Consider the following 27,260-nt stretch of genomic DNA (forward strand, 5'->3'; position numbering starts at 1 on the left):
CGGGTGCGTGGAGGCAGCACGCGTGACTGCTCGTGGCTGGGCCCCTGTACACGGATGACCACTCGCCGTCTGCCTTCCAAGCGCCTGGCTCAGTCGCACCCTCGCGGCCACCAACCCGGCCAGGCCCTCGCCTGCGTGGGCAGTGATTTTAAAAGCAGTTGATGACAGCAAAAGCCGGGCCTACAGCTGCCCGCACTGTTTCATGGTGCGGGCAGCAAGACAAAGGCCGCAGCTGCAGTGCACTGAAATGCTTTAAGCACGTTCTGTAACTCCAGCCACGCATCCTTACCCTTCCTAAATACAGGACACGGAAGTTCCCAAATCCTTAACTACAGCGGATACCCCCCTCTGCTCTGCAAGCTCAACTGCTGAGGGCTGCAGGAGGGCAGAAGAACAATTCAAAGTAAAAAACCCCAAATCCTAAAAACAAAAGCCTTCAACAAAGCAAAATGAAACTTCAGAAGTTCCAGCTTTTGCTCTCCAAGTCATCCACAGTTCTTCCCAGAGACTACTGTTACAACCAGTTGCCACATCTTGTTATTTCAATTAACACATTTCCGGATTTAGGAGGTAGAAGTTCCGTTCAGCAAACAGAAAAGGTCTCCCTCCCTCCCTCCCTCCCTCCCAGGCGGCCGCCTCTCACCTTCTCACTGCTTAGCTCCAGGAGAACGCCAGCAGCTGCTGTCCTGTCCTCCCCCCGCGCTTCCTCTGCGTACTGGGCAGTCCCACACGATCCGGAGCTTTGGCGGGTAAAGAACAGGCTATACCGAAAAGGCAGGGTTTTATTTTTAAGATGACCAATAAAATGCCCTTGCAGAACGCAGCAGCATGAGCCCGTCCCCTCCGCATCCCTGCTCGGATGTGCACATGTAGCTCCTGAAGTGCTGGCAGGAGAGTTAGAAGTTGATTTTCACGTGCTGAGCTGTTTCAGAATCAAACGGCACGGTTTGGTCTTTATTCTAACAAGTGATACAACCAAGAGTGACTGTTAGCGAAGGGAAGGTAAAAACATGGCCCAGACAACTAGTAAAATGCAAAAAGTGACGTTGTTTCCATGGTAATTACAAATTGTAAGGAAAACAAGAGTGAAACTGCAGCATTACAGGAATTTTGTTAATACAGATTAAATAACGCAGTTATCCTTGCATGAGTTACAAATCCAGAACAAATACATTTAAAAAACCCAGTTGCTTTGAGTATCAACTGACCGAGGTGGGTTTCCAGCACAAATACATCCAGAGTTTCCGTAACAAATCATTTCAATACATAACTCGAGAACGGCAGTAAAGTGAGTGCAGCGACTGGAACAGCAGCTCCTTGAGAGGAAAAAGAAAACGCATTCCCTTTGCCACAAATTAAAGCAGTTGTTTGGAAGACCAGTAAAAGTTTGGTTAAGAAACAAACCCTAGGAATTCTTTTGCAACAATTTCTTAGTTTACCAAAATCAATGGCTGTCTTGTAAAACTTGTTCATAAAAAAAAAAAACCTCACAGCCATCAGGAAACAAAACCAAAAAAGTGGCGAGATCAGAAAGAAACAATGCCCCAGGCTCGAGCGGAGGCGGCCTCTTCCCCAGCCCCGGTGCGGAGGGTGCCTCCTCCCCACGCGTCCCTCGCGCTGCGCTGCCAGCCCCACCCGAGAACCCCACCCGAGGACCCCGCGGTGCCCACGCGCATCCTGGCACCGTGGCTCCCACCCAGCCCCCGTGGGCTTCAGTTCCCCAGCTCCTCTGGCGTTCCCGGGTATCTCCTCGCAACGGAAGCGCCCACGCGTGCCCACGTCACGTTAACAAGTTAAAGCCGGCGCGCGTCTCGCTGCGCAGCACTGAGGAGACCACCTCTAAAGCCGCTGTGGGCGTGACGGGGACCAAACCTTCCCTCAGCACCCAGCGTGGTCTTGAGGAAAAGATAAGGGAAAAACAAAAACTGAGTTCTGCTAGAAAAAAATAGGTTTCCAGGAGAGATCCCATCAGGAGATCGCAAGGGGAAAAGGACAGCGGTGGCCGCAGCACAGCTGCGGACGAAGGCTCCCTAGGCTAGAAACACCTCACCCACCCGCGGCGCCGGGGAGGCTCCCGCGCAGACGCAGCCGCCCCGACAAGGACGCACTGTGTCGGCACAACGCAGACTCCCTTGCAAGCAAAACAAATGACAGCGGATACAGCAGTCACACCAGCGCGGACAGACTCACCCCTACAGAACGGCACCGGCACCGCTACGCCGCCGCGCTCACGCCTCCTCACGCCTGTGCGTTGCTACGGTCGTGCCAAGAAGCGCGTCCCTAAGGTAGGCTCAGCCTAATTCCCTGGCACTAATGAGGATTCCTGCGGCTCGCAGCGTATCCATCAGGAAAGCATGCCCCGTGTCCCTGTGTTTTAAGTTCCAAAAAACTCAGCACTAGGAATGTTTCAGACAGAAAATACATCACCAGAAGCTGGAAGGAAATGTACCGAGGAGGAGTTCACCGAGCCTCACGTCACAAGGCTGGCACAGGAACCGGCAAACAGCCACGGAACTGGGAAGGACGATGTGGCGGCAGTCAGACCCGTCAGCCCCACCGCAAGGAGAAAAGAAGTAGCAGCGTACATTCACCAGGACAACGCAGAAAGACTTGTCAACCAAACCCCTGTCCACTCTTCGCCGACACTCCGAATTAGAGTAAGCCTCTATAAAAAGTTTCTGCAAAGCTTAAAAGGTATCAAAGTTAGTAGTTGTGTACTCATGAAGGTTAAAAGACCCCACAAAACCCGCAGCCGGAGTCCCTGGAAATCGCAGAGAACACTTCCAGGAACTGCAGCAGGCTCGGAGTCAGACACCTCGCTTGCCACCCGGAGACACGGGCGGCTCTGCCGGCAGACGGGGACACGCACAACCCTGCTCGCGTGGGAGGCTGCGCCAGCGCTTTGTTCTTTTTAAAAAGTCTACAGTCCAGTGCATGGCAGTCACTGTGCTGCCTAAACCACAGTCTCGCTACGCGTGCGCCCTCCTACGGCGGCAAGCTCTGCGCTGGCAATCTGGAACCACCAAACACGCAAAGTAGCACGAAACACACGGTTCTTTCCCTGTCACACGGAGAAAAAGGATTTCTAACGTTCACCTTACGGAGAAGCGTTCCTCTGCATCTGCTGACGTTTCCCAACAACTCAGTGCTCCTGTACGGCACCCACACTTGCTTCAGTTCCACGCCCGGCACCAGACCTGATCCCGCAGTGCTACACAAGACATCCCACCCTGCGACGGGCAGCTCTGAGGGCGACAGGAGAAACCTGCCTTTGTCCCACGGACACCGAGCCCTAACCTCCAGCACCGACGGGGTAGCTCGGTCTCCGCACACTCAAGCCTGGTCTCTCGTGGTACGGAGCTCAGCTGTCTCCAAGGGCGAGCACGGGGTGGGTTCAGTTTATAGCACAGACGTGAAACACCTCGGGAATTCATCGTTACCTGGAAGAACAAGTTCTATCATTCCCATCGAATGTTCAACATCTGCTACGGATACAGTACTGCACAAGTAGTTACAACTCTACATTTCCCTTTGCTTTTGTCCCCCGCAGTTCTGTTTTCGGTTTGATTCTGACTGAATAACTCCAGTGCATCGATCGCAGTCTGCAAAGCAAACACCACCCACCTGCCAAACCTGCAGGTGCTCCGCGGTGCTGGGAGAGGATCAACCTCCCCTTCCTGCGTTCAGCGGCTCCGCACTTTGCCGGCAGCGATTCACCAGGACCCCGCTTACAGCGCGGACGCTGTACTTCCCGAGACAGACGGACGGATTCCAGGAGTGGTGGAAGAACGTCTGCTTCAGAGCTGTGTTTCCAGGGCGCGGCGATGCGCCTGACAAGCCAGCTTTTATTGCCGTGTGACAAGCCATCTCCACGCGTCCCCGGCACGGTCGGTGGGGTGGTCACCTTCACTAAGCTTCGACGGTAGTCTTCATAATAAAGTTTGATACTTAACTCTATTGATTTCCCGAAAAAGTTGTAACTACAGTGCACAAAGAATATAATTCTGAAAATATTTACACTTTTGTACAATGACACCACAGCACTTGAATCTAGATTTCTGAATACAAACAAATAGCACCATTAGCCTTTTGCACAAATTCTTTCTAACAGACCAGAGCGCTGGATTGGGGTCAAACGAGGAGACGGGAACCACCTGGCATGAGAACAAGCTCAAGAAGCCAGAGGACTGAAACGCCTATCTGTTCAAAATATTGAGAGGAAGGAAATTAATTGGGAAACACCCTAAACGTTCACAAATAAAATCTTCCAACGTGAGCCCTATTCGATGTGCACTACAATTAAACGAACTGCAAGAGAAACTTGTTCTTCTACGAAGATTTAACGCTTGAGCTTATTCTAGAACTCTTTATACGCAGCCCGTGTTCTCGAGCGGCTGCTGAATACGAATACAAGATAACCTAGCTGCTGCTCAACGATAACGGAGCAAGTCTCCTAAGTGAATGTGAAAAAAGAAGAAAAAAGTGATAATTTCTAGCTAATGAGCCTCCCAGCATGCTAATCAACACAGCGTCGTGGGCAGCAGGACGAAGAGAAGCTATGCGCAGAGCCGAAGGCAGGTTAACGAGCAGCTCAGAGAAGTTACGGGTTCGGAGACACGGATAGCACCACAATGGACTGCACTAAGGTGCTAGAGGAGGTACCTGGTTCCCTGCAGAGCGAACGCTGGTTCTGACGTGGATTGCAGGATGACAACGCAACTGTTTAATGGTCACCATTTGGTTCATTCAGCTACAGAAGACGCATTCCTTCTAATATACGTCCAACTAACATTCAGATTACTGAACTATACACAATGATACATACTTTACAGTTCATGAAAACAAAGCTTTAAAGAATAGAACGTGGTCATCTGAAGTACAGCGGGATGTTTTACAGGGCTAATAGCCAGCTAGGACATTTTGACTTTTATGCTAATGGTCCAAGAGTGCTTTCTGTATCACCAAGAAATGTAAAAAATTTAAAAACGAATGATAGTCCTCGCGGCTGTTAGGTACTCTCGGGGTCACTGAGGTGTCAGGCTACCACGCTTGCAGTAGGGGATGTATAAAAACGCGAACGACACACCAGGAGACTTGCTGTAAATCAGGAACCGGATTAGATGCCCGTTGTAGTGAGTATGAGTACATCAGTCCTTTGATGCATGTTCCCTTTTCTTCCGGATTATGAAGTTTATCCCTTCCTTCACGACCCACTTTGCTACCTCTATCTGTGGGCTATTCGCATCCATTTGCTTTCACTGTGGTACGCTGGTATCGTTATTCACCATGAACCTTCCAGTTTAGCTAGAGATCAGGGAAACGGCTGGGGTCCTCCTTGTAGTGATCGGGAATAGTGAAGATGGACTCATCAAACTCATCGTAACGGAACTCCTGAAAAGTCACAGTGGCTGTGATGGTGGGAAATACAGGAATATCTACACAGGAAGCAAAACGGCACAGTGAAGAGTGAAGAAATACAGATTACCGCGAATTACCAACTGTTACTGAAAGATCTGTAACTTCGGACTCGCTAAAGACGTAGGAGCTTGTTTAGCAGTCTATAACAGCAACTCAAAGCTCTTGCGGTTTATAAGGAAAGTTATTTCAGAATACGCTCAGATACCCTGAGCGCAGAAACAATACCCAACTCAATACCCCATTCAAAAACCGTTAATAATATTAATTCAGTGGTTTTGCTTTCTTGATGCAGACCGATGACACGGAAACCAATGTGCTGTGAACACACAGATCAATCTGTTAAAATAGAGGACATTGGCCTGAAGATGAGAGAAGATAAAATACTCTTGCCACACGCAGGCTTCAGTTGAACAAATCCACATGTTCAGACTTTAAACTGGAACCTTCTTCCAATGTGAACGGAGGTTGAACACCTAAGAGCGATCTCAATAAACTGGCTTGCCCCTGAACCAGCTTAGTGAGCTAAGCAAAAATTCCATCCCCCATAAACAGAGCTGTGCAAATATGATGGAGCCAGAACATAGTCTGTTCAGAATTGTCTGGCTTAAACAGCTTACTGGTACGCAAGAAATCCTGTAAATCTTAGGAAAAGTACTATTACTTTTTGGCAGTTTATGCTGTGATAATCTACACCACGAATAAATTGCTTTATACATTTCCATTTGCTAGAAGTGTAACAGTTCTCTGTTTATTTATAAGTGAAAAATATATCACCCGTAATCCCTGAGGAAAAAGAAACACAAAAATGCTACAAAATACTTAACTGATGACTGAGATCATCCCTTAACGCAAGGATAAATCAGCATTACCTATATCATTCTTGGAGTAAGACCCTAGCATTAGGAAACTGTAAGTCAGAGAGCTTTCTTCCTGACTGGGGCTATACTCACCCTCCAGCTGCAGCTCTCCCACCCAGTGTTACCTTCCACAAACTTAACTAAGTTCTCCTGAAACCTACAGCAACACACACTGCAGTAAGAGAGTTCTTTTCCAAACTCAGCAGAACTTTTGAACACATTGCACGAATGAGTATATACACTTTGGAAATACAAAGCCACAAGAGTTGTAGTCATCTTACCTAGTTTTACCGGAAAGCCTGGCGGAAGCTTCATTTGAACAAATTCTCTAAGTTTGTTAAAGTGCTTGAAGGGTGCAATAACTTCTAAAACATTCAACAATCTGAAAAGGAAAACGGATTTCATTACAAATTCTTGTTTCACAAGCTTTCCCTCTAGAAGAGATAAAAATGACCTAAATAGCAAGGTGATAAAAAAAAAAAAAAAAAAAAGGAGTTGAAAAACTGCATCGTGCTTCTCTATCTGCCTCCTCAGGGCTTCAGTACCAGCACCCTCACACCCAGTTCTTAGTGATCCATACCGTCATACCTTATCACCGCAGGCGTACAAATTAACATCAAGGCATTACTTTCTTGTCCTCATTTTACACAGGATACTGAGGCATACAGTATCACACCCTCTCCTCCACGGACAGAAGGAACCTGACACGGCTTTGCATTGGTTTAGGGACACAACGTTGTGCTAGAACTTGTTACAGGCAGAAGTGGTTTAGAATCCTGTAGAATCGGTACATCAGTACTGCGATACCTTAATGATAAACCTGGCCAAACCTCTGGTCTTCTCAAGGAAGAGAAGCGCTTGGCTCTTCCAGTAACAGCACACCAGCCCTGAGATCTCTTATTTTACCAGTTTACTTGCATACCAGTATGACTTCATTCACAGGTTTGGAACTGCCAGATATTCCCATATCTGAAGATATGAACAATTCTGCAGTTCATAAACACATTAAAACCTTTCCTACATACAGATAACATTCATAGCCAATACTTTTGACTTACGATTCAATCCCTAAGGGAAATTCCTGGCTCATAGCTATCGTGGCTTTAAAGGTTTTCTTGCTTTCTTTGCAGACCAGCTCTCTACCCAGATGAGGAGCTCTGTAGGGGGGAAAGGGGGAAAGACAAAGTCAGTTGTTCTCTCAGTGAAACCTTGGTTTTAAAGGAAGGCAGACAGACTCAGGTTTGAAAACATCAGTAAAGAATCCCTACATTAAAGCAAATGCTTTAAAAGTAAAAGCTGTGCATAGTAAAGATGAGACAATAATCATCTTAATTTAGACTACTGTGTGTTCTACTACACCAGGACACAAGTCAGAGACAGGGAAACGACTTAAGAAAAGTCTTCAAATAACTCCTCATAAACCTTATATTAACAAAGGCTACAGCTGCTTGCATCTTCTAACCAATGAAGCTATTGTAAATTAAATCAAATTATAGCTGATTGCTACCTAGTTACACACCTAGAGGCGAGTATCTTGCAAAGATCCAGCCAGTACTAGCAGATCAGTATGTCCCTGTATTCCAGAAGTACGCATTTTTGTACCCTGCCGCTGCTACTGAAGTCTCATTAAATCATAAGCTTTTATTTTAAACACAACGAATTAGGTTATTTATTACTATCCTAAGTAAAGATAAATGAATTACAGCAATGTATCTGTCAGAAAATCTTCCTTTAGAAGAAAGTCAGCTTAGATACGCGTATTTTCCAAATGTTTACATTTCAAGCCATGGGTATGAGGCAGACGCGGATCCCCAGCTGATGCACTAACACTGTTTACGCACACAGGTGCCCCAGCCAGCCAGCTGAAGAACGTTAAACATCTGAGACATCAAACCTCATGTTCCTCTGTCCCCACAAAACTATAAACAAAAGGCACCCACAAACTAGAGAACGCACCAAAAAACCCCACGAAGAACACCACCTCGCACCGACAGCCTAAAGGTGTCCCTGGAAGTTAATGTCAGTGAAACAGAAATACTCACTTTCCATTTTCAGCAGATATGTACTCTTCCCACGTGATTGTATTGGGCGATGGCGGCGTGAGCGACTGCCGTCTGACGGGCTGTTCAGAAAAAACACGTCTTAACTGTTTATCTTTCCTCACGTTCTCTTACAATTTGGCCATTCAAAAGACACAACCGTACTCCTGATCGACGAAGAACAGGAGTACAGCCTATCCAGTCTGCAGCCGACACCTCACTGGGCTTTCCCACCCCCTGCTCTCACAGGCTCCACTTCGGTATCTGGCCTCACGCTGTATTTCACGTGGAAGCTGGCTGGCTCAGTGCACCAGCTAATCAGTTAATTCAAGCCTCTGAATGACAAGTAACACAGCACAAGCTAATACAGAAATAAATTAATCATTTTTAAAAGGCTGTGTGCGTGTTCCCAGATGACGTCTGGCTCATTCTGAATAGCTCTTGATTTCACGGTGATAATAACAGGCTTAGCCCATTCTAACAAAGCTCAAGGGAAACATCATTGAAGAGAAAACCTGAAAGGCATTCTATATGGTAAACATTTGGTCTAAAAGAAGCCAAAGTGATTTGCCACAGCCAAAACCATAATCTTTCACTAAGAGACAAATTAAGACAGAAATATCCAACACAATCACAGAAATTCCTCAATGCCTGCACTAATCAGGATAATTCATTAACATATCACCATGATTATTACTTGTAGGTCATACTTATTATTTTGAAACTAAGACAATCAAAATAAAATCATTATCTCTAGATTTTGCTAGATGACTGGTGTGAAAGATTATTATCCTAGGCAAAAGTTTACATATTGTGAAGAATTACTTAAGTGTACCTCAAAGTTTTGTTCCATTAAGTTGCCACCTTTACTCAGGCTCTCCATGATAGCTTTATTGCGAAGAATATCCTCCTCACTGAGATGTTCTCTTCTTTTCCTTGATTCTAATACAAGTCCGTTAACCAAGTAGAAATCTGCCAAGAAGTTTCCTACTCTTTCCTGCACAAAAGGAATTTGACATTAGATAAAAGACAAACATTTCAGTTCTTGTATATCCAAATAACTGCACTTCAGTGCGGTATCAGGATGGAAATGCTGTCATTTCCACAACCAGCCGCATGAGCTATCAGCGGACAATCCCAGTAAGGCACAGGGTTTTCAGTACAACCTGTTCTCCCCCCTGCCTATTAGCTGTAGTTTTTGTTATCTTTCTTCCAGGCTACTTTTTTTTCCGATGAAGGCAGTCAGTCCATCATCCACATTGTATGTGGCCAAACTAGTGACTACTGCGCGGACAGGGGGAAACATTTTTCCTCTGCCCTGAACATCAGACTTTGTTACTCCTTATTTCTTCCCAACCACATCACCACAAGGCTGCCTGAACTATTTTGTCCCCAGTACTGCAGTCTGTGAAATTTTCTTTCAAGCTTACTGTTTTGTCTTCTCGAAAAAGCCACCCTGTTTGGGCACGCGTGAAGGTAATTGATTTGGTTGATAAGGTTGCTGAGTAAATATCACTGCTCATCAAAATGTCAACCTCCTCTTCTGTTTCCACCTCAGATTCCTAGAAGAAAAATTCCCAAATACTGAATAGAACTTAAAAATGATTACTTGCTCTAAAACAAAAAAAAAAAACAAAAAAACAAACCAAAAACCAAACGAAACCCTAGCAAACAAGCAATAAACCTTTTCCTTTGGAACTCTTCCCAGAACTAGCATTTCCTGAACTTTCAAACTGTTTTACAGAAGCTCTGGCCAAATGGTTATCGAATAGTTTAACCTTGAAAATTAATGCAAACAAAGCATCCAAGTGTGATTTATCAGCAGCCACATCCTTTCCACAGGCAAAGATCCATATGCTGAAGTGATTGCTGGATAAAGCTGTAATTAAAAACTTGACGAAATCCAAGAGGTCCAACGAGTCGCACCTTTGCATTAACAACTAAACTGGCCACGGAGTGACTAAACGGATGCAAAACGGCGGCAAGCAAGTTTGAAAACCCACCTGAGGACATCTAAGTTAAAGCCCCTGAAAAGATTAAAACTAGTATGTGTCACAACTTGAAACGTATTTGCTTTTTCAGAACGTTAAAAGATTTTTCCAAAAGATTCACGTTCTAGCTTCTTCCTCATTTACAAGTCTGTATTCAAAAGCACTGTTTTTCCTAAGAAAATTTGATATCACCTATACAGCTTAAGTTATAACAACTGAACATAAAATTCTTTGGCTCACATTTCTTTGGAGCTTGTTTGGTCTTTTTGAGAGGCATATTTTGTTTAATAGAATAAGTCAGACCTCTGATGTGAAGTAAAAGCTTGAGTATTTCATACTCTGCATTCACAGAGATACTTACCTCGTGATGTATTCGCTGGTAAACTTTTTGTTCATTGTCTAAAACTACAAAAGATTCAGAGGGTGCGGCATCACCATTAAAAATGAAGCTTAAATCCCCTCGTTGGCACTTCATGTCGGTAAAGTCTATGAGAGTTGTGTCCAGCCTGTGAAAATACACCAGTACGCCAGTAAGTACAGTTTGCAAGCAGTTTTTAATCACAACCAACCAGAGTAAGGCCTAAGTTTTCATAAAATACTTCATAAGTGAAGCCTGGATACAGAAATTTAAAAAATTGGTACTAACAGTTAATAAGTTTCACATTAAACACCTCTACTGTTATAAACACATTCCAAACTATTCTGACGCTAACTTCATAGGAAAAGGTAAAGTTTTCTTCAGAAAATGTTATTTCAAAGCTGCCAGCGAGAGGAAGTGGCAGAATTTATACAGGCAGCATGTGCCACACGCTGAGAAACACCGCCACCCCACATGACCAGCAGCCTGTTCCACGAGAGGCAGCCACTGATTTGAGCAACAATATTAGGACATGACCCAAATTATGAGGGAGACTAAGAAACAGACTGATTTTTTTTTTTTAATACGACTTATTTTAGTTGCTATTTCTATTTTTTCCCCTCACCAACACAAAAGAAATGCTTCTGCTGACCTGAATAACTGGAAGATGGAGCCAAGGACAAAGATCTCTAGCAATTCCTATCTGCTATTGCTAGAATTCCTACTTCTTTAACAAAGACGGTTAAAGAACCTGACTTTAGTGACCACTTCAGCTCCAAGGGGTGACTGCTTAATACTCATCATATACTGGCCTCTGATTTCAAGAAAGAATCTGTAGCTACTTCCACTCAGTGCCAGTCTTGTAACTCCCAGTGCCATACAACCGGAGCACACAGAAACGAGAAGGAAAATGAAAAATCCAACCAGTCAGACTCAAATTTGACCTAAAAAGTCAGTTCACACACCTATGCCAACAGCATTACTAGAACAACATTTCCTACAGATTAGAAAGATTCAATCATATTCCTGAGTTTCTTTGTTTTAAACTTTGGAACCTAAAGAAAAAGACAGAAAAGACATTTGAATCCAAAAACCCAAACTAAACCAGTTACAGAGCTGAGTTTGGCAAGATTCCTGGAAGCACTCTATTGAGTTTGTGAATCTGTCACATTAAGCATTTTAAAAACAGGAACCACATCACTTTTTTTTACTGGAGCTGCAACATTTCTCCACAAAATACTGAACATTCATTTACTTCAAATTGTGTTAAAAATATCAAACTCCTATTTTTCAATTAATCATTGTAACGTCTGGTAGATAAAGCCTTACACAGCTTAACTGCTTTTGCTTTACATTTTAAGTTACTCGGGAAATTAAGTTAAATTCACACCAGAGAAAGAAAAACAGTTTGAGGTTCAAACCACCTCTGGCCTCTAAACAGCAACGTACAAACACAATGGTGCTTCACAAATGCTTGCAGACTCCGCAGTGATTTATTTCAGGCTGGATTTATTTCACTAACATGCAGATATTTATGACTTGGATAACAGACACTGTAAACTCAGTCCTTACCTGATATTTATACCTTGTTTGTGTATTTTACATGCATCAGAAGGCAGGATTCGGGAAAGTAAAGGCACTAAAGGCAGGGAGAAAGAATGCAATTAGGACACCGAGGTTCCCCTGCGAAGTATTTCTACTAAAACGACACATCAGTTAGAACCTCAGTGTATTTTCCTACAAACACAGCATATCCATTTTCCATCATAACCTCAGTACAAATACAACTGAGAAATACCCAGGTTATTCCTATTCAGTAACTGCAAAACTCCTCTGTAATTCTACAGACTACTTTCAGCATCAGGAGAAATATAAAGCGTCCTCAGCCACAGCTAAATAATTCATAAGTTCTAATAACTCATCTTCTAACTGGTTGAAATTTTAATTCTACGATTTCATAGTTTCTTTACATATTGTGCCAGCTGAAAGCCTAGCTACAATTAGAGCAGAACGCTCACAAGCAGGAAAAAAAATTCCAATGCACTAAGCTTAAACATCAGGCAAACATTAAACCACCAGTGAACAGAGAGTCAGCACAGTATTACAAGACGGATGTCCGAGACCGCAGCTGTCCTTACTCTGAAAAGGACCGTGTACTCCAACAGCAATAAAACCAACCCAACACAATGGCATTTCAACTCTTCTCAAAATGAACTGAGAAGAATTAAGACCACCTGGAAAATGGGTGGACCAATAATTAGGACAGAGGCACTGCCCAGCGCATCTTTTTCCCTTCAAGAAAGAGGATATATAGAAAAAACTAAATAATGTCAACAGAGGCAGAGTGAGACTCCCAGAGAAGAGGGCCCCTCAAAGCTGGCTTTGCCCCTGGCGTCACTTTTTCTGTCCCGTGTCTGGCTGCCACCATCACACTGCAAGTCAGGCTGGAGTCTCATCACTAAGTAATGTCTTGTCTTAGTCCACGCCTAGCTCTACTCTCCTTTTTACGCTGACTCCTCCACAAAAAAGCCCACTCATTAAACATGCAGCACACGCAGTAGGCCACGTAGAAAAATGAGGTGTTTGTTCCACGTGTGTTCCAAAGTTTGATGGCAGCCTGGCTGCTCATTCCTCCCCTGAATACAGCAAGAGGCATACAGTGCAGCAAATACTTAACTATGCCTCTACAAAAGTATATAAAATTACTAGCTTAAATGTCAATCAGTAACAGAAGGCATCACTTCCCATATTGTGACATTATTCAGACATGTTGATCACTGATAATGCATTTTTGCTAATTTAGTTAGACTTTTCTTCTACAGACAAGAGGAGGTGGAAATTGAGAAAACACTAAATGTTACACAGGTACATAGAAGAAACACTAAGATGAAGCTAGGGTTTGAAGAACCCACCAGATAGCTGTGCTTAACTGACAGTCACCGTTTCAAAGCCCAGGCTGAAATTCCGGAAATTAAATGCCCGAGCTCCAGTTACTCCACTAAATGGTTCAAACCACCGCTCTGCAGAGACATCAATTGACAACAGCTTGTTCCCCCCCATAGCGTGTCATTGGATTACGGAACAGAATTCAGCTCCAAAAATAAGCCAAAATAATTCAGAAAAAGTTGTCTGTCCTTCCTTTACACTTCGATCTTGAGAACTGGAGTGTGAACTTTCCAACATGCAAACCAGAAGAGAATTTACGCTTGAGAGAACAAGCGTGCTGAAGACTGATTATATGATCGCCCTATGAAAGGAATTCGCGACTGCTTACCCCAACTTTGAAAGTCCCAGTGAAGCTCTAGATAGAAGTCACCTAGCTGAGATAAAAAGAAGAACATATTAACAAACTTTTTAGTCTAAACGACAACTGTAACATTTGCTGAAAGACAGACAGACATTGTGTTTTGCCAAAGAAAATGTTTTCTCTAATGTCAGTATTTGAATTTAAACATTTGAACTTAAACCTTTCTGAAGCTCTAACTCAAGCAGAATCAATAATGATAAAACTACGTAACTCATTTGAACTACCCATTTTAACTAATTTTTAAAAATAATAATTTATACAGCTATTAAGCCATGGATTGTAAAAGATTTATTGTAAATACGTGTTTTTAAACAGACTTACGGAGCTCTTTGCTTGCTTTGACTGATCACATCCAATCCCATGGAATTACATGTTCTGGCTTAAATTAACGAGTCAAGTTTCAGCTAGGAGCATTCACACACACACATTTCAATTTGACTTCTGGAAATACGCTTAAGTCATACAAAAATTCCTCCACCTCCATGAACACATGCCAGTCACCTCCTCTAAAATGTATGCGAAGCCAAGGCAAAGTAAGGGGTGACTTGATTAAAATTAGCAATGCTGGTAATGCACTGAGGTAGGCACATACTTCCACTCCACGCAAGCAGAAAAACATGCAACCCTAGGCCAGGTCTTGCATCAGCAGGAATAAGGAACAGCAAACCTGTTTTAGTAAAGCTGTGTTTGCTTTCTGTTTGCTCATGCACAAAAACTGAAAGCTTTTCACTTCTAGACAGACAGCAGGTTTTGTTTTTTTTTTTTCTTGGATCAATGAAAAACGTAGGAATGCTGGCAGAGTGTACTCTCAGAGCGTATCACGGATGCAGTTTAGCTCAACTTTTCACAGGTATGGCGTCATTAACTTAAGGTAACAGTTGGTTTTCTACAAACCCATTCACATTTTACCACTTGATAAGGAGCAGCTCACCCCACCTAGAGGGAAATAAACACCTGCACTTTATAACCACAGTAGCAGCAGTTTGAAATGGAGGAAACAGCTTTTCTCCTTGGTTTCCCTAAACTGAGGAAAGTTTCACTGTGCTCAAGAAGAACTGGCTGCTGCATGCAGATGGAGAATTAAACCAAAAATCTCTTTCATTACTAAGCACGAAAAGAAAGTGTCATTCGTGACTGGTGACTACACAAAACCAGTAAACTATTCACCAAACCAAAAATTTAAGAAAGCCTTAAAAATCTAATGAAATAAATACACACTAAAAATACATTCTTTAACTCTTAGGTTGCAAGGACTAGCAAGTCGGTCTTATACAAACCTTTCTATTTGAATTTCTAGAGCTAGAGAAGGAAGTATTATCCTAAAAATACACATAATTCTGTGACCCCTTAAAACAGACACTGTAAGCCAAGCTTGCTATTAAGAGAAAAAAAAAAAAAAAAATCTGTAAAAGCAAGTAAAAAGCTTTTTTACAGTTTACGAAGGCAGCCATACTAAGAATGTAAGCCACTGCTTCCCATCATGATCTGTTCTTGTCAACACAACTGCCTTGAACTCACCTCTTTCAGGGCTTTTAATAATCGAGGTCGCTTTTCTTCAACACTTTCCCTGGACTGCTGTTTAAGCTTCCTCAGGAGTGCTGTAACTGAACAGAAATTAACTATCAGGTAAATCTGTTCTACTTGTTTGTTAACTACAAGTTAGTGTCATTATTTGACATCTTAAGAAAAACCATCGCAAGCGTATCATTTCACCAGACCTGGGAGAAATTAACTTCAATATACAGTCATTACACAGAGCCTACCCTGATCACAACAGGAAGACAAGCCTCAATAATTGTTTATGATATAAAGTATACAACCACGTCCAGAGGGCTTTTCCGCAGGTGTCAGTAAACACGTGGGTACACAGTGTGAGAAAACGCTTTAGTAGTGAGGAGCTGACACGCAGAATGTCGCTAGCGTATTACGAACTAGTGCATGACTGTATTGATAATGCGTGAGCATGAACTGGTAAAACTCCCCATCTATACAGGGAGTTTTGCGCTACAGGATACGGCAATACCAAATACTATTAACATCCACTCGCAAGTAGCACTAGATAATTTTCCCTTTCCTACTTTGTACCTGAAATAAGTAATCGCTGTATTTGCCCACTGGCCTGCCGAGATGCAACACAAAAGCAGTGTCCCATTGCCAACCCATACACCAAACGTACATATGAGCACACGGAGCAGTTCCAGTTGGACAATCTCACACAGCTAAAATCCATTCTGACCTCGTAACTCCAATTCTAAATACAGAATGCTAGCTTGTAGCTTTTACAATCACCTCAAGCAAAATCTTAACTCTGCTCAGCATTACGTATCCTGATGTAATTTCTTATCAAGGAAATGGACATGTGTAGAGCTTGTCGTTCAATAGTTAGATATTAAAGAGGTCAGCTGATTCAGATAAACTCTTCAGAGAGCTAAGACAGGAGTACTATAAAAACCCCTAGCTTGAAAACTTTTGTTTTCCTGTTCCAAATGAGGCCTGAATTTTCGATTAATTGGGAAGCAGAGGTTCTTACTCATTTGTCTGTCTCCATAGCTGATGGCTTCTGCAAGAGGGCTCCATCCCTGAGCATTTTTCACCTTTACTGGAGCATTATGGGCTAAGAGTAAGTGGGCACATTCTGTAACAAAACAGTAGCAATTATTTACAGTAAACATCAAGGATGTAGCAATAACATTAGTAATAAAGGAAACAGTAATAAAGCAAAAGTAGCAGATATGAAATGTATTAAAGTTTATCAAATACATATCTTCTGACTCAAACTTTAAACAAACAAAAACCACTTATGTAAGGACTCACAGCACTTCCCTGTTAAATATCAGCACTAAAAACGTAATTGGTGATCAACCAGCAATTACATAACCACTGAAGAAATGTCCCTTCTGCTTCTTATAAAGCTGTATTTCTGTATGTGCACATACACACAGCTACACAACACATCTTTGTAAATCATTACATCAGCCCTCTCTACTCAATGCACAGAGCCACGTACTAAGTCACACTTCACGGTCTTCCACAGACAGAAGAAGCGCACAGTCCTCCCCCCTCTCCATCCCCACCCCCTTTGCGCAAAGGTGAACAAACTGGTCTGCTAGAACCATGCACGGAGACACGGACTCTGGGCAAGCCCTGAGAACATCGCGTGTATGGGGGGCAGAGAGGAAGCTGTGGCACTAACACCCCGCTGTGTGCGGTAACACGGCATCTAAAGCGGGCAAACAAGCACACTGTGACCGAGGCCAGCCTCGGAATACGCGCACAACCAGCTGTACAACTAACAGGCACTGCAGGACTAACAACACGGCTGGCTGGAGCACGGACAGCCGAGCACACAACCCGTGGCCCCTTGCTCCGTCAGTACAGAGGTACGCTTGCAACGTGCTACATTCTTCACCGAGAGCATCAGTAACGGCATGCTTCACCGCCACCCCTGACGCTCAGCGGGCACACGCTGTGCCAATACAGCAACATTAGCATCTCAAAGTCACACGACTTGCTAGCAGAGTCACAGCTCAACCCGCATTCCCTTCTCTATCTACAGATAAAAGGTGAAGGTGGAATGACGAATAGTCCTTAAGATTAAGGAGAGAAGAAAGCTTGCAGTATTTCCGTGTTTTGAATAAGCTGTCCTCATTTGAAACAGTTCTTCAGTTTCTGACTATGGAAAGTTTCCTCACTTCATCTCATTAAAATCAACCTGACCCATCTGCAAATGACAGAACAGCAGCAAGCTGGAGCTGCAGGCTGATGAAACATCTCGTTACAAAGAGGATGGGCCGGCATGACGGCTAGAGGAACTTCCTGGATTAGCCTCCTGCTAGAGGTGTTACAGGAAACCGTACTCGTCAGTCCAGATGCAGCGATCCTGAGTCACTGGCAAGCCCACTGTTTGGAAAGGAAGAGATACTTCACCGGTGAATACACTATCTATCTTTTGTGGTAAATAAACAAAAGCCTTGACTACTTTGTCAGCAAACACAGAGCAGTATTTTTATGGTTGCTTAAATATAGTGCCTCACACAATAACAACACCGTACAGCGAGCAGGAAAGCAAGCCTGCGCTTACCAGCCAGATTACATTTCCAGTTAAACAAACAGGGTGTAAACTCACCCTGCACTTCAGAGAAGACTGGCTATAACGTTGCTATATACAGCTGCTATACGTACCACCCCAGAGGGACAGAAGACTGACCTTCGATACCGACGAGACAGACTAACAAGGCAGGAAAGGACCGGGGATCCTGGCGGATCAACGACCACGCAGGATTCAAAGTCGAAACACTCAAACCAGGTACTGTGCTGGATGTGATGTACAAATAGCCCTGCTCCAGGCAAGCTAGACAACGGCTCGCACAAGCATCCTAAAGGATTTAGGGCTTTGCACACAGGAAGACTGACGACATGGAAAGAAGCCAAGAGGTGAATAGCAAACTAAAATCTAAACCATGGAGCCAAAGAGAAAAGGAGTAGAGGGAAGAAACGCCTCTCCTCGCTATACTATACACGAGGATAACTCATATTCAAGGAATCTGTCAGCACCAAATAGATTGCTTTTTGTCCTAGAGCTGAGAAGTAAAATACACAAATTTTAAGAAAGTCAGAATAAATATTCAACTGTACTGAATTAAAGTTAGGAAATTCTTTTCTATCAGTTTTATTGGAAGAACCATCTCTGACCAAAACTCCTTGCATTTATTAACGTGGTATGACACCGTTGTAGCTACACGGAAGGTGTCCCTTCATGACAGCTAACTGCCTTCTAACCAAAGCCACACAACTCCTACACCCAGCAGTGCAAAACGTGTAAATGTTAACTAGTGGCCATGACAAACTAAAGCTTGAGACAAGCACCGCAGCAAGGCACAACAGAGGCCATAAACAAAGCTAATCATCATTGCTTGAAACCGCAGAGTAAGTAGTTAACAACACTAAAATCTCTCTTACAAAAAAATGCCTTGTTTAAGGCTGAGAAATTAAAGAAAGGCTTCTCCCTCTGTATCCTTCTGTTGCTCCAAGCCTCCAGCCTAGGATCCTCACTGGAAAACAGCAGTTCTGCTAAAGCACCATTTTCCACAAGGTGAAAAAACCTCTTATCTGTGAGTTCCAGCAGGCAGGCACTTGTAAAACGTATTTGCCTCACTGCTGTCTCAAAAAGTTTTTTGTATATCTTATTTTTCTTGTATTCCTTCTTTTAAAATGTGAAAAGCATCACAGGCTAGACCAATACTGGCAGATTCCAGCAAGCTCTACTGCTTCTTCTTCTGCATAAGCCACCTCTCTTCCTTCTTCCTTCAAAATTACCTCCCACTCTAACTCTCAATTATCTTAGATCACTTCACAGGCATTACCAAAACATCCTAAGACAACTCACTGCATTTCCTGCATTCCCCCTCCCAACCAGCAACAAACACAGTGACACTAATAACCAGAACAGTGTTGACGAAGAGGAAGGGGATCATCACACAAGCAGAAATTAACAACCCTTCTGCACCACGAATTAATTGCACATTAAAATAGAGATCTGCCTGGATCAAGTCAGGACTGAGTGTATCCCATCGCCTCAGCTGCTGGGACACCAAAGGGGAAGCAGGTGCGCACACGCTTGCCTCCGCTGCTTCGAGTTATTTCTCAATCTTCTATGATATTCCCAGTTTCCCAATATCCTTCTAACTCTCCTAAAAGAGAAGAGCTGGTTGAGCTGCTCGTGTTCTAAAGAGCCCAACTGCTACAACTCCTTTCCACCCCACCCCAGTCACTACCTAGCTCCTTGATTTTGGCCTAACAGCTCCGATTTCTATTCCAATTTTTGTCTTTTAAATCTGCATGGCATCTTCTCTTCAGAAAACTTTGAACTAGCTTGAAACACAAGATCATGTTCAGGAAAACTGAAAAATCTTTTTTTTCCTCTTGCCCTTAAGTCTTCAGGATAATGTAAGAGCTAACAAAATCGATGGTTTTACCTACCTTTATGTCCCAACATCACAGCAAGATGTAAAGGAGTGTTTCCTAAAATAAATAATAGAAATAAAAATACATTAGATTCAAGATAATAGAATCCATTGCAATTCCTTCAGGCGTTTGCACGTACAACTCAAACGTTACGTGTTAAGAAACTTCAGTTGCATGACCTAACGAAGGAATACACTAAAATATACCACAGCAGTTACATTTTCCTAAGCAAGCATTTGGACTATACCTGTTAAAACAAATATATCTGAAACACATTTCATGTGCCAAAGGAGTTTTTTTTAATGACATCGTAGAATCATTACGGTTGGAAAAGACCTCTAAGATCAAGTCCAACCATCAGCCCACCACCACCGTGCCTACTAAACCGTGTCCCAAAGCGCCACGTCTACGCGGTTTTTTGAACGCCTCCAGGGATGGCGACTCCACCGCTTCCCCAGGCAGCCTGTTCTTGAACCCTACTCCAGCTAAAGAGGTCCAACTGCATCTTCAAGAATGAGCTAACCCAAACCTCTACGCTCACCATGGTCTGAAAAGTTTGATATTTTACAAAGACTGACATATCTAGGTTAAAAGCTACTCAAAGAGATGATACTGATTAAAATTTTAAGAGCCTATTTTATTAATTTTTCAAAGATCTAGTACAAAATTCTTACTAATAGAGTATTGGACAGATTGCAAAGTAACAGTAACTTCACTACAAAAAAGCCTTTTTGTTATTTTAATGCCTTGTTTCCAGAGAAAGCTTCTGAGATTATTAGCAGATATTACAAACGCGACCCTATTTCACACATCTTGTACTTCTGTTCTTAAGCATGCACTATAAGGTACGGAGAGCTGGTTTTCTGGATTAACGCTGCTACCACAGTCCTGATGCATTTTATTTATGTAGCTTAAGGATGCAGAATTCTTCCATTTAACTGTAGTACTCTGTATATATGCTTAAACATTTTCTTAGTGGAGTTAATGGAAAACTTGCTGGAAGACAAATTTATTTTGCAGTTATAACAAACGCACTTGATGTGAGGGTTATTTTACAGTATCACGTTAGCAATAAGTACTTGCTACGTGCAAGGGGTGATGTACTGTACATCTAAAAGCTGCAATCCAAAACACGGAGAGGCCGCTATACAAAGTAATTGCCAGCGTACTACAGTATCGTGACATCTCTGATCAAGACAGAAACTCTGCCTTTGACTGCTTGCCTAAGCGTTTTTGAATGAGCTATTCAACACATAGCACAAATTATTCTTGCGGGTCACTGGCAACATCGCAGACAGCTACATCCTAGTTCATTGTGCACGCTCTAAGCTAACCTCGAATTTCCTATTAATAGATTTTGTAACATCTGCGAGCCAAAACACGATTTAGAATAGTGGATGCAGCCGTTCTTTGTTAAGTGACTGAAATAACAACGTTACTGAAGAGCAAACTGGAGAATGAGCCAAACCAGGTACTCGGAAAATTCAGATTATGCAAGGCAGGGTTATACACTTTCCTCACCTTATCAAGCACTTAACTGGGACATACATATAAAACCAGCTCTACACTAAGATAGCTCTTATATTAATAAACCTTCAAATTTAAAAAAACACTCCACCTTTCAGACGGTGAATAAAACAGAGCCAGACAGCTCCAGTAGCTATGACAGCGTGGTATAACGGTAAGAAACAACAAAACGAAAGCTAACCAGGCCTCTTGACAGCTTTCCTGAGAACTTTGTCAGAGTTCAGTCAGCTAACAAACAGAAAGTGCAGCTGTGCGATAACACACATCATTTCTAAACTCCTCTGGACAAGGTTCTGAGCAACCTGATCTGACTCTGCTATCTCTGCTTGGGGCAGGAGGCTGGACTAGATCACCTCCAGAGAGCTCCTCCAGCACAGATCTTTCTTTGACTCAAGGATGGTCTTCACACCAAAAAGCATGCAATTCAAAAAGGAGACACGAAACTTGGATACAGCAGACAAGGGGGAGAGGAAGAGGAGCATGCAGAAAAACAGACAGTACAATAACTGACAAAGCACAAAAAGAGGAATCTGTCAATTCCAGAAGAAAAAAAAATTAAAAGCTATTTATGAGGAAGTCAAGAAGCCTTTCGCCAGCATGTCCCCGGCAAGAAGGAGTCCAAGGTTCAACAAACATCAGCGAGATAAAATCGGAGGCTAGGTGCTGTACCAAAGGGAGAGGAGCCACGCTAACAGGTAAGCCAGGAAAGCACCTTTAGGAAATGGGGTAAGAAGTTAAACACAGAGAAAAGGGATGTTACGAAACTTAGAAACACTGTAGCTCCTATTGTTCTGGACTACCTGGCCAGTCAGGCCCTTTTCTCACTGCCCAGGACAAACTCCTCTCTCGTAACTCTTAACCTGGACCAGCCCAACTCAGCAAGCACGGACACAACAGAGCACGGCTGCTTTGGAGAGCTCGCAGGAGCGTGGTGGCAGGACTGTGGATGGAGCGGTCTAGCAACGTGCACACAGCACACCAAACCCCATAAGCACCACAGTACTCTCACGTACATTTTTATTCCATCAAAATTCCACTGTGACTGCAAAAAGCACCTCCCTGATCTCCTCCCCAAAGGAAAACAGTCGCAGCAAGAGCTGAGACACAACGCTAGCTTTGGCACATACAAAAATCAAACCTGACACAGTGTTTTCCACAGTTCCATCACAAATCATCCACTTTAAGATCAGATAAACCTGAGGAGGTCTTGATGCTCTTTGGGACAAACAAAATGGGTTTATCAGTAGCAAATTTAACTCTATAAGCCATCCAAACTGTACAAGGTTGTATGTCACAAAATAAAGAAATTATGGCGAGGAATCACGCGGCTCACGGAATGCCTCCATGCAATCTTCAGGTTCTTCCCCCCAGGAGGAGAAGGGAAGAGTTGTTCATGCAGAAACACTCCTCTTTGGTCTAATCACAGTCTTATGCACAGGTAAGCTTTTGCTCTGCCCGGAAAAACTAAGGGATGACAAATGCCTTGGAAAAGCTGAGAGCAGTGCTGCCACAGGCCCCCATCCAGCACCAGCTGGAGCCATCGACGCCGAGCAGCAGCAGCAGCCGTACTTATCAGGGTCTGAAGCGGGCAGCAGCCAAAGACTTCCCGTACACTTCATCTCAGAAACCTGGCTGGCTGGCAGGCGCAACGGGACAGGTCAACTTCTACTCCTTCGGGAGAGATGGGATCTGAAAATGTAAACCTAATCCCAGCAGCTGCTGAAACAGAGCCACACCATAGTGCTCTTGCTAGTATTTGGATGGTAAAAGTCCCAGACTGCTAAACTAATTAGTACCAGTATTTACAGGACTCAAGGGGAACCGCTCCACTGGAATTCTGTCGCACTGCAACCTCAAGTTCCACCGATCCTAAAAACACAATTCACGTTTAGTTGCTTCATCACGGCAAGAACAGCTGCGGCTCCTCTAGAACGTTTGCTACCAGAGCACACAGAGCAATTCTAGGTAAAATTAGTCTGATGAAATGGTGAACTTTAACACTAATTGATTTTTCCTAGCCAGTGCACAGTGCAACTACGCATTTCTGCCAGGACAGGCAACAGGGTGGGAGAGGGCAGCTTCACTCCTTTCAGCTGCACGGATGGTTTTAACAGCTTGAGGTTTTCAACGAACCACAGCACAAGCCACCAGTACCCAGTACACTCCATGAAAACAAGCAGCTTTACAGGAGAGAGCTGCTGGAGAGAGAGGGAAGGGTGCAAACACACAGCTATGTCATTTACCTGTGGAAGAGAGCTGTAACAAAACGGGCACTGTAAATAGCTAAGTGGCTGACGTGTAGTTCTGATGACTTCCGTGCAATTTAATCATAATGATAACGTGTTCGGTATGATCGTTTCTAGACACTGACTAGAACAAACACGGGCACATATTTGAACAGTTGCAATCAAGTTCATTCTCTTTTGGCAGCAGTTTGATTCACCATACAAACAAATCTCACGTTTCCCTTCCACCTAAAGATAACTTCACCAGTACCTGTAGCTTTGGGAAATGAGCACACATGCTTCCCTCCCCAGGTCACACAGCCTACAGGGCTTTATTCCGAGAAAGCCGCGATACAACAGCGCCTGAAATCCTGCACCTGCACATCCAGGGCACACAAACAAAAACTGTTTGCACAAAACCGCACATAAACTACAGTACTTGTCCACATGCGCGTGCGTGTGTAGCTTTTAACCTTCCGTTAAGCATCTGGCACACCTACAAGGAAGCTGAGTCTGTTTTCCAAGAGCAATTGAGCAAGATTTGTCTAGTCCAGCACACAACATGTTTTTATTGTGAATACAACCTTAAGCTCTTAAGGGCACATTATAGTAGAAATAAAAGTCACCTAACAGGTATACATACAAGCTCCTCCAAAGAAACTCCTGGTTTTTTGGAATAATGACACTGGCCTTCTGATGGGAAATGTTTTTTAAGGTTAATTTAGAGAGCAAGGTATGCTCTCAGTTTCCAGAGTCTATGGTATGGAATACTCTCTTTGGCCAGTTTGGGTCAGCTGTTCCGGCTGTACCCCTCCCGGCTTCTCGCACCTGCATGCTAGTGAAACCCGGGCAGCTGGGAAAGTCCCTGGTCTCTCTAGCAACAACCAGTAACATCAGCGTATTACCAACGTTCTTCACATACCAAATCCCATGCTAAGTCCAAAACACAGCAGTTACTGGGAAGAAAATCAGCTCCATCCCAGCCGAAACCGAGACACACAGCCAGCGTCTGTTTTATCTGAACACCGAGAGTTTAACACCCTACAGGACCTGGCTTTTCCGCACTTAACCGCACACCAAAAATGGGACTGAAGTACACACAGTAACTGTTACTAGAAGTTCCTTCTCCCCTCTGTCACTTCCGTACCATGTACGAGGATTCTCCTGGCTTACTTCCGAGCAGAACTGTAAGCTGAAGTTATCTGCCCCAAATAACTCACAACTCAAGCACGTAAACAAGTGACAGATGGATTCAGGCAGAAAGAAAACAATAACAAGGAAATACGAGTCAGGCCTTGGGTATGTCGAGACATCAAGGGTTTTGTTGTTGGGTTTTTTTTTAAAACTTAAGAGCAAAGGAACACTTAAATGAAAAACGTGGAGGAAGACAGCGAGATAGAAATCCCCAAAGCGTTCCTACTGTAGACAGCATTGAGAAAGTAGGAAGATGTTCACTGGACATTTTTTTTGTGTATATAGACACACACAGGCATGTGCGCGTACATACAAAAGAAAAAGGATGATATCTACGTTTGGATACATGTTGAAGATGATAGTGCAGCAAAGGTGGGTTGGGAAGCACCTTCAAAGTAAAGATATTAAGCTTACGATGATCTGATGAGGAACTGGAGGAGGTGTAGGGGAAAAAGCAGCAGAAGGAATACAGCAAGGGAGAAAATTCCTTCCCAAGTCTGTTGCTTTCATTCTACCAGTCTCTGCTGCAACGTTTGGAATGAAGATGGCAGGATAAATATATCTGTGGCTATATTTATAACAACGTACTTAGAAAAATTTTATGACAGTTGTAAGAAATACTCCTCCCCGTCTTGATTGAGAAAACTGAGCTGCATCTTACGCCGCATACGCGAGTTTGTGTTTCAGAGTGCCTAACGTTATGGACGTGGCTTTTAATTTCCAACTACATTCTTCTTCCCATTGTACCCATCCCAAAGATTGCTCTACCTTAACGTTCCTTTTCATTTTACATAACAAAGTAAAACAAAGGGAACATTTATCTCTTAATCAGAAAAAGAATGTAACTGTACCCTTTAATCACAACCTCTCCAGATACCACATACGGTATAAGTTAGCATTCTCCAGCAGAAACGTTTCGTGTTACTCTTGAAACAGGTAGGAAACGAACCACAAAACTGAGGCTGACCTGACAGGCTGCTTTAGTTTTTCACAATGTAAAACACCCCCCAAATGAAACATATTACTTTAAAATGCCCTAGGAAGATTTTAAATATTTATGGCACTACAGAGTAACATGAGGATAGTATTGCTAGCTCTGCTGCTGCTTCTGTGGCCAAAACAAGCTTGCAGAGAAGATGATTTTGGCTCTTTCAAATCCCAGAATTAAAGCATTAAAAAAAAAAAAAAATTTGGGGTTTTTTTTTTAGCCTCAGGAAAAAAAATTAAAGATAGTTCCACCGACAGCCAAAGGAACAACTCCTGAGTGTGCTCATCTCAAAAGCAAACAGGTGACTTTAAAAAAATAGTTTGGTTTTTGGTTTTTTTGTGAAGCCGGATTTTGGACCTGAAGCAACACCCGGTAAGAGGAAGCCCTCCCAGCGTTCCTCCGTTCCAAAAGCCGGCACCGCGCCCACTCCTGTCACTAAAACCCCCAAGCATTTTCCGAGCTGCGGCCGCGCTACCCCGGGGACCCCACCACCGCGCCCACCCCCGCCCCGAGCCCGGCGGCGACCCGGAACGCGGAGCCGGGGGCTCGGGCCGAGAGGGACGGGGCTGGGGCAGCCCGCCCCCGCCGCTCACCGTGACTGTCCTTCTGGCCGATGCCCTGCGTGCGGATGAGGGCCGAGAGCCGCCTCACGTCCCCCTTGAAGACGCACTCGTGCACGGGGAAGTGCGCCGGGCACTTGTCGGGCTCGGCGGGCGGGCCCGTCCCGCCGGCCGCCGGGCCCCCCCCTCCCGCCTTCAGCGGCAGCCGGTGGTGGTGGTTGCTGAAGATGCGGTGGCCCCCGGCCCGGCCGCCCTTGCCGCTGCTCCCGCGCCCCCCGGTGAAGATGCCTCCGGGCGCGGCGGCCGCCTCCTCCTCGCCGGGAGCCAGCAGGTCCCCGTCCTCCTTGCTGGGCTTGTGGTCCCTGCGCAGCGAGCGCAGCTTCTCTCCGGTCATCGCGGGCGGCGGGGCCCCGCCGGGAAGGCTCGCCGCAAATCCGGAGGGTCGACGCGCTCAGAGCCGCGGCGGCGAATCCCGTCCCGTCGGCATCCCCCGCCAAAAGCACCCGGAACCGCCCAGCCGCCGCCGGAGGTGCCGCCTGCCCGCCCCGCGGGGGCCCGCTTAGCGGCCGGGCGCCGCCGCCATCTTGGCCGAGTGGCTCCCGCGAGAGGCGCGGCGCGGGGGCGAGACTTCCCCGGGCACCGCGAGACTGCGCGGGGGGCGGGAGGCGCGGCGGGGCGCGGCGGCCGGTACCGGGAGAGGAGCCCGCACAGCCGGGCCCTGGGCCGGGCACCGCCGCCGAGGCGAAGGCCGAGCCCGCGGGCAGCCCCGATCCCGGACCCCCAGCCAGGCCCTCGCAGGGCTTTACGCGCCCGCTTATCCGCCAGCCCAGGG

General features: G+C 44.6%; 2 protein-coding genes across 7 annotated transcripts in view; both read right to left on the reverse strand.

Annotated features, from left to right (window-relative positions):
* Positions 1–27,260, reverse strand: part of NEGR1 (neuronal growth regulator 1) — a 726,879-nt gene that overhangs the window by 299,705 nt on the left and 399,914 nt on the right. The window lies entirely within an intron of this gene.
* On the reverse strand, positions 769–26,998 carry ANKRD13C (ankyrin repeat domain 13C). Of its 6 annotated transcripts, none has more exons than XR_015259204.1 (14): positions 26,462–26,998; positions 19,950–19,991; positions 16,501–16,605; positions 15,489–15,574; positions 13,938–13,983; positions 12,236–12,302; positions 10,667–10,811; positions 9,745–9,876; positions 9,150–9,311; positions 8,318–8,397; positions 7,334–7,432; positions 6,557–6,657; positions 2,465–5,435; positions 769–2,367 (listed from the first exon to the last, which is right to left on the reverse strand). XR_015259204.1 is itself a non-coding variant. In XM_086753496.1 (13 exons), the coding sequence occupies exons 1-13, from the start codon at positions 26,820–26,822 to the stop codon at positions 5,375–5,377; spliced, it is 1,443 nt and encodes a 480-aa protein (XP_086609622.1). In that variant the 5' UTR covers positions 26,823–26,998; the 3' UTR covers positions 769–5,374. The 6 variants fall into 6 exon arrangements, 2 of the variants coding, with proteins under 2 accessions (XP_086609622.1, XP_086609621.1); XR_015259202.1 differs by having other exon boundaries at positions 2,450–5,435; XR_015259203.1 differs by having other exon boundaries at positions 769–1,316; positions 2,191–5,435.

The sequence above is a fragment of the Chlamydotis macqueenii genome, chromosome 8 (genome assembly GCF_036417535.1).
Source record: "Chlamydotis macqueenii isolate bChlMac1 chromosome 8, bChlMac1.mat, whole genome shotgun sequence".
NCBI classification, from domain to species: Eukaryota; Metazoa; Chordata; class Aves; order Otidiformes; family Otididae; genus Chlamydotis; species Chlamydotis macqueenii.

Bases quoted from the DNA above. Each gene is read 5' to 3' on its own strand.
- ANKRD13C (XM_086753495.1), bottom strand. From the start codon at position 26,822: ATGACCGGAGAGAAGCTGCGCTCGCTGCGCAGGGACCACAAGCCCAGC. The intron at 13,984-15,488 runs GTGAGTTCAAGG...TTTTTATCTCAG, and splicing joins TATTAAAAGCCCTGAAAGAG to CTAGGTGACTTCTATCTAGA. The intron at 6,658-7,333 runs GTAAGTCAAAAG...TTTCCTTTTCAG, and splicing joins TTTCCCTTAGGGATTGAATC to ATTGTTGAATGTTTTAGAAG.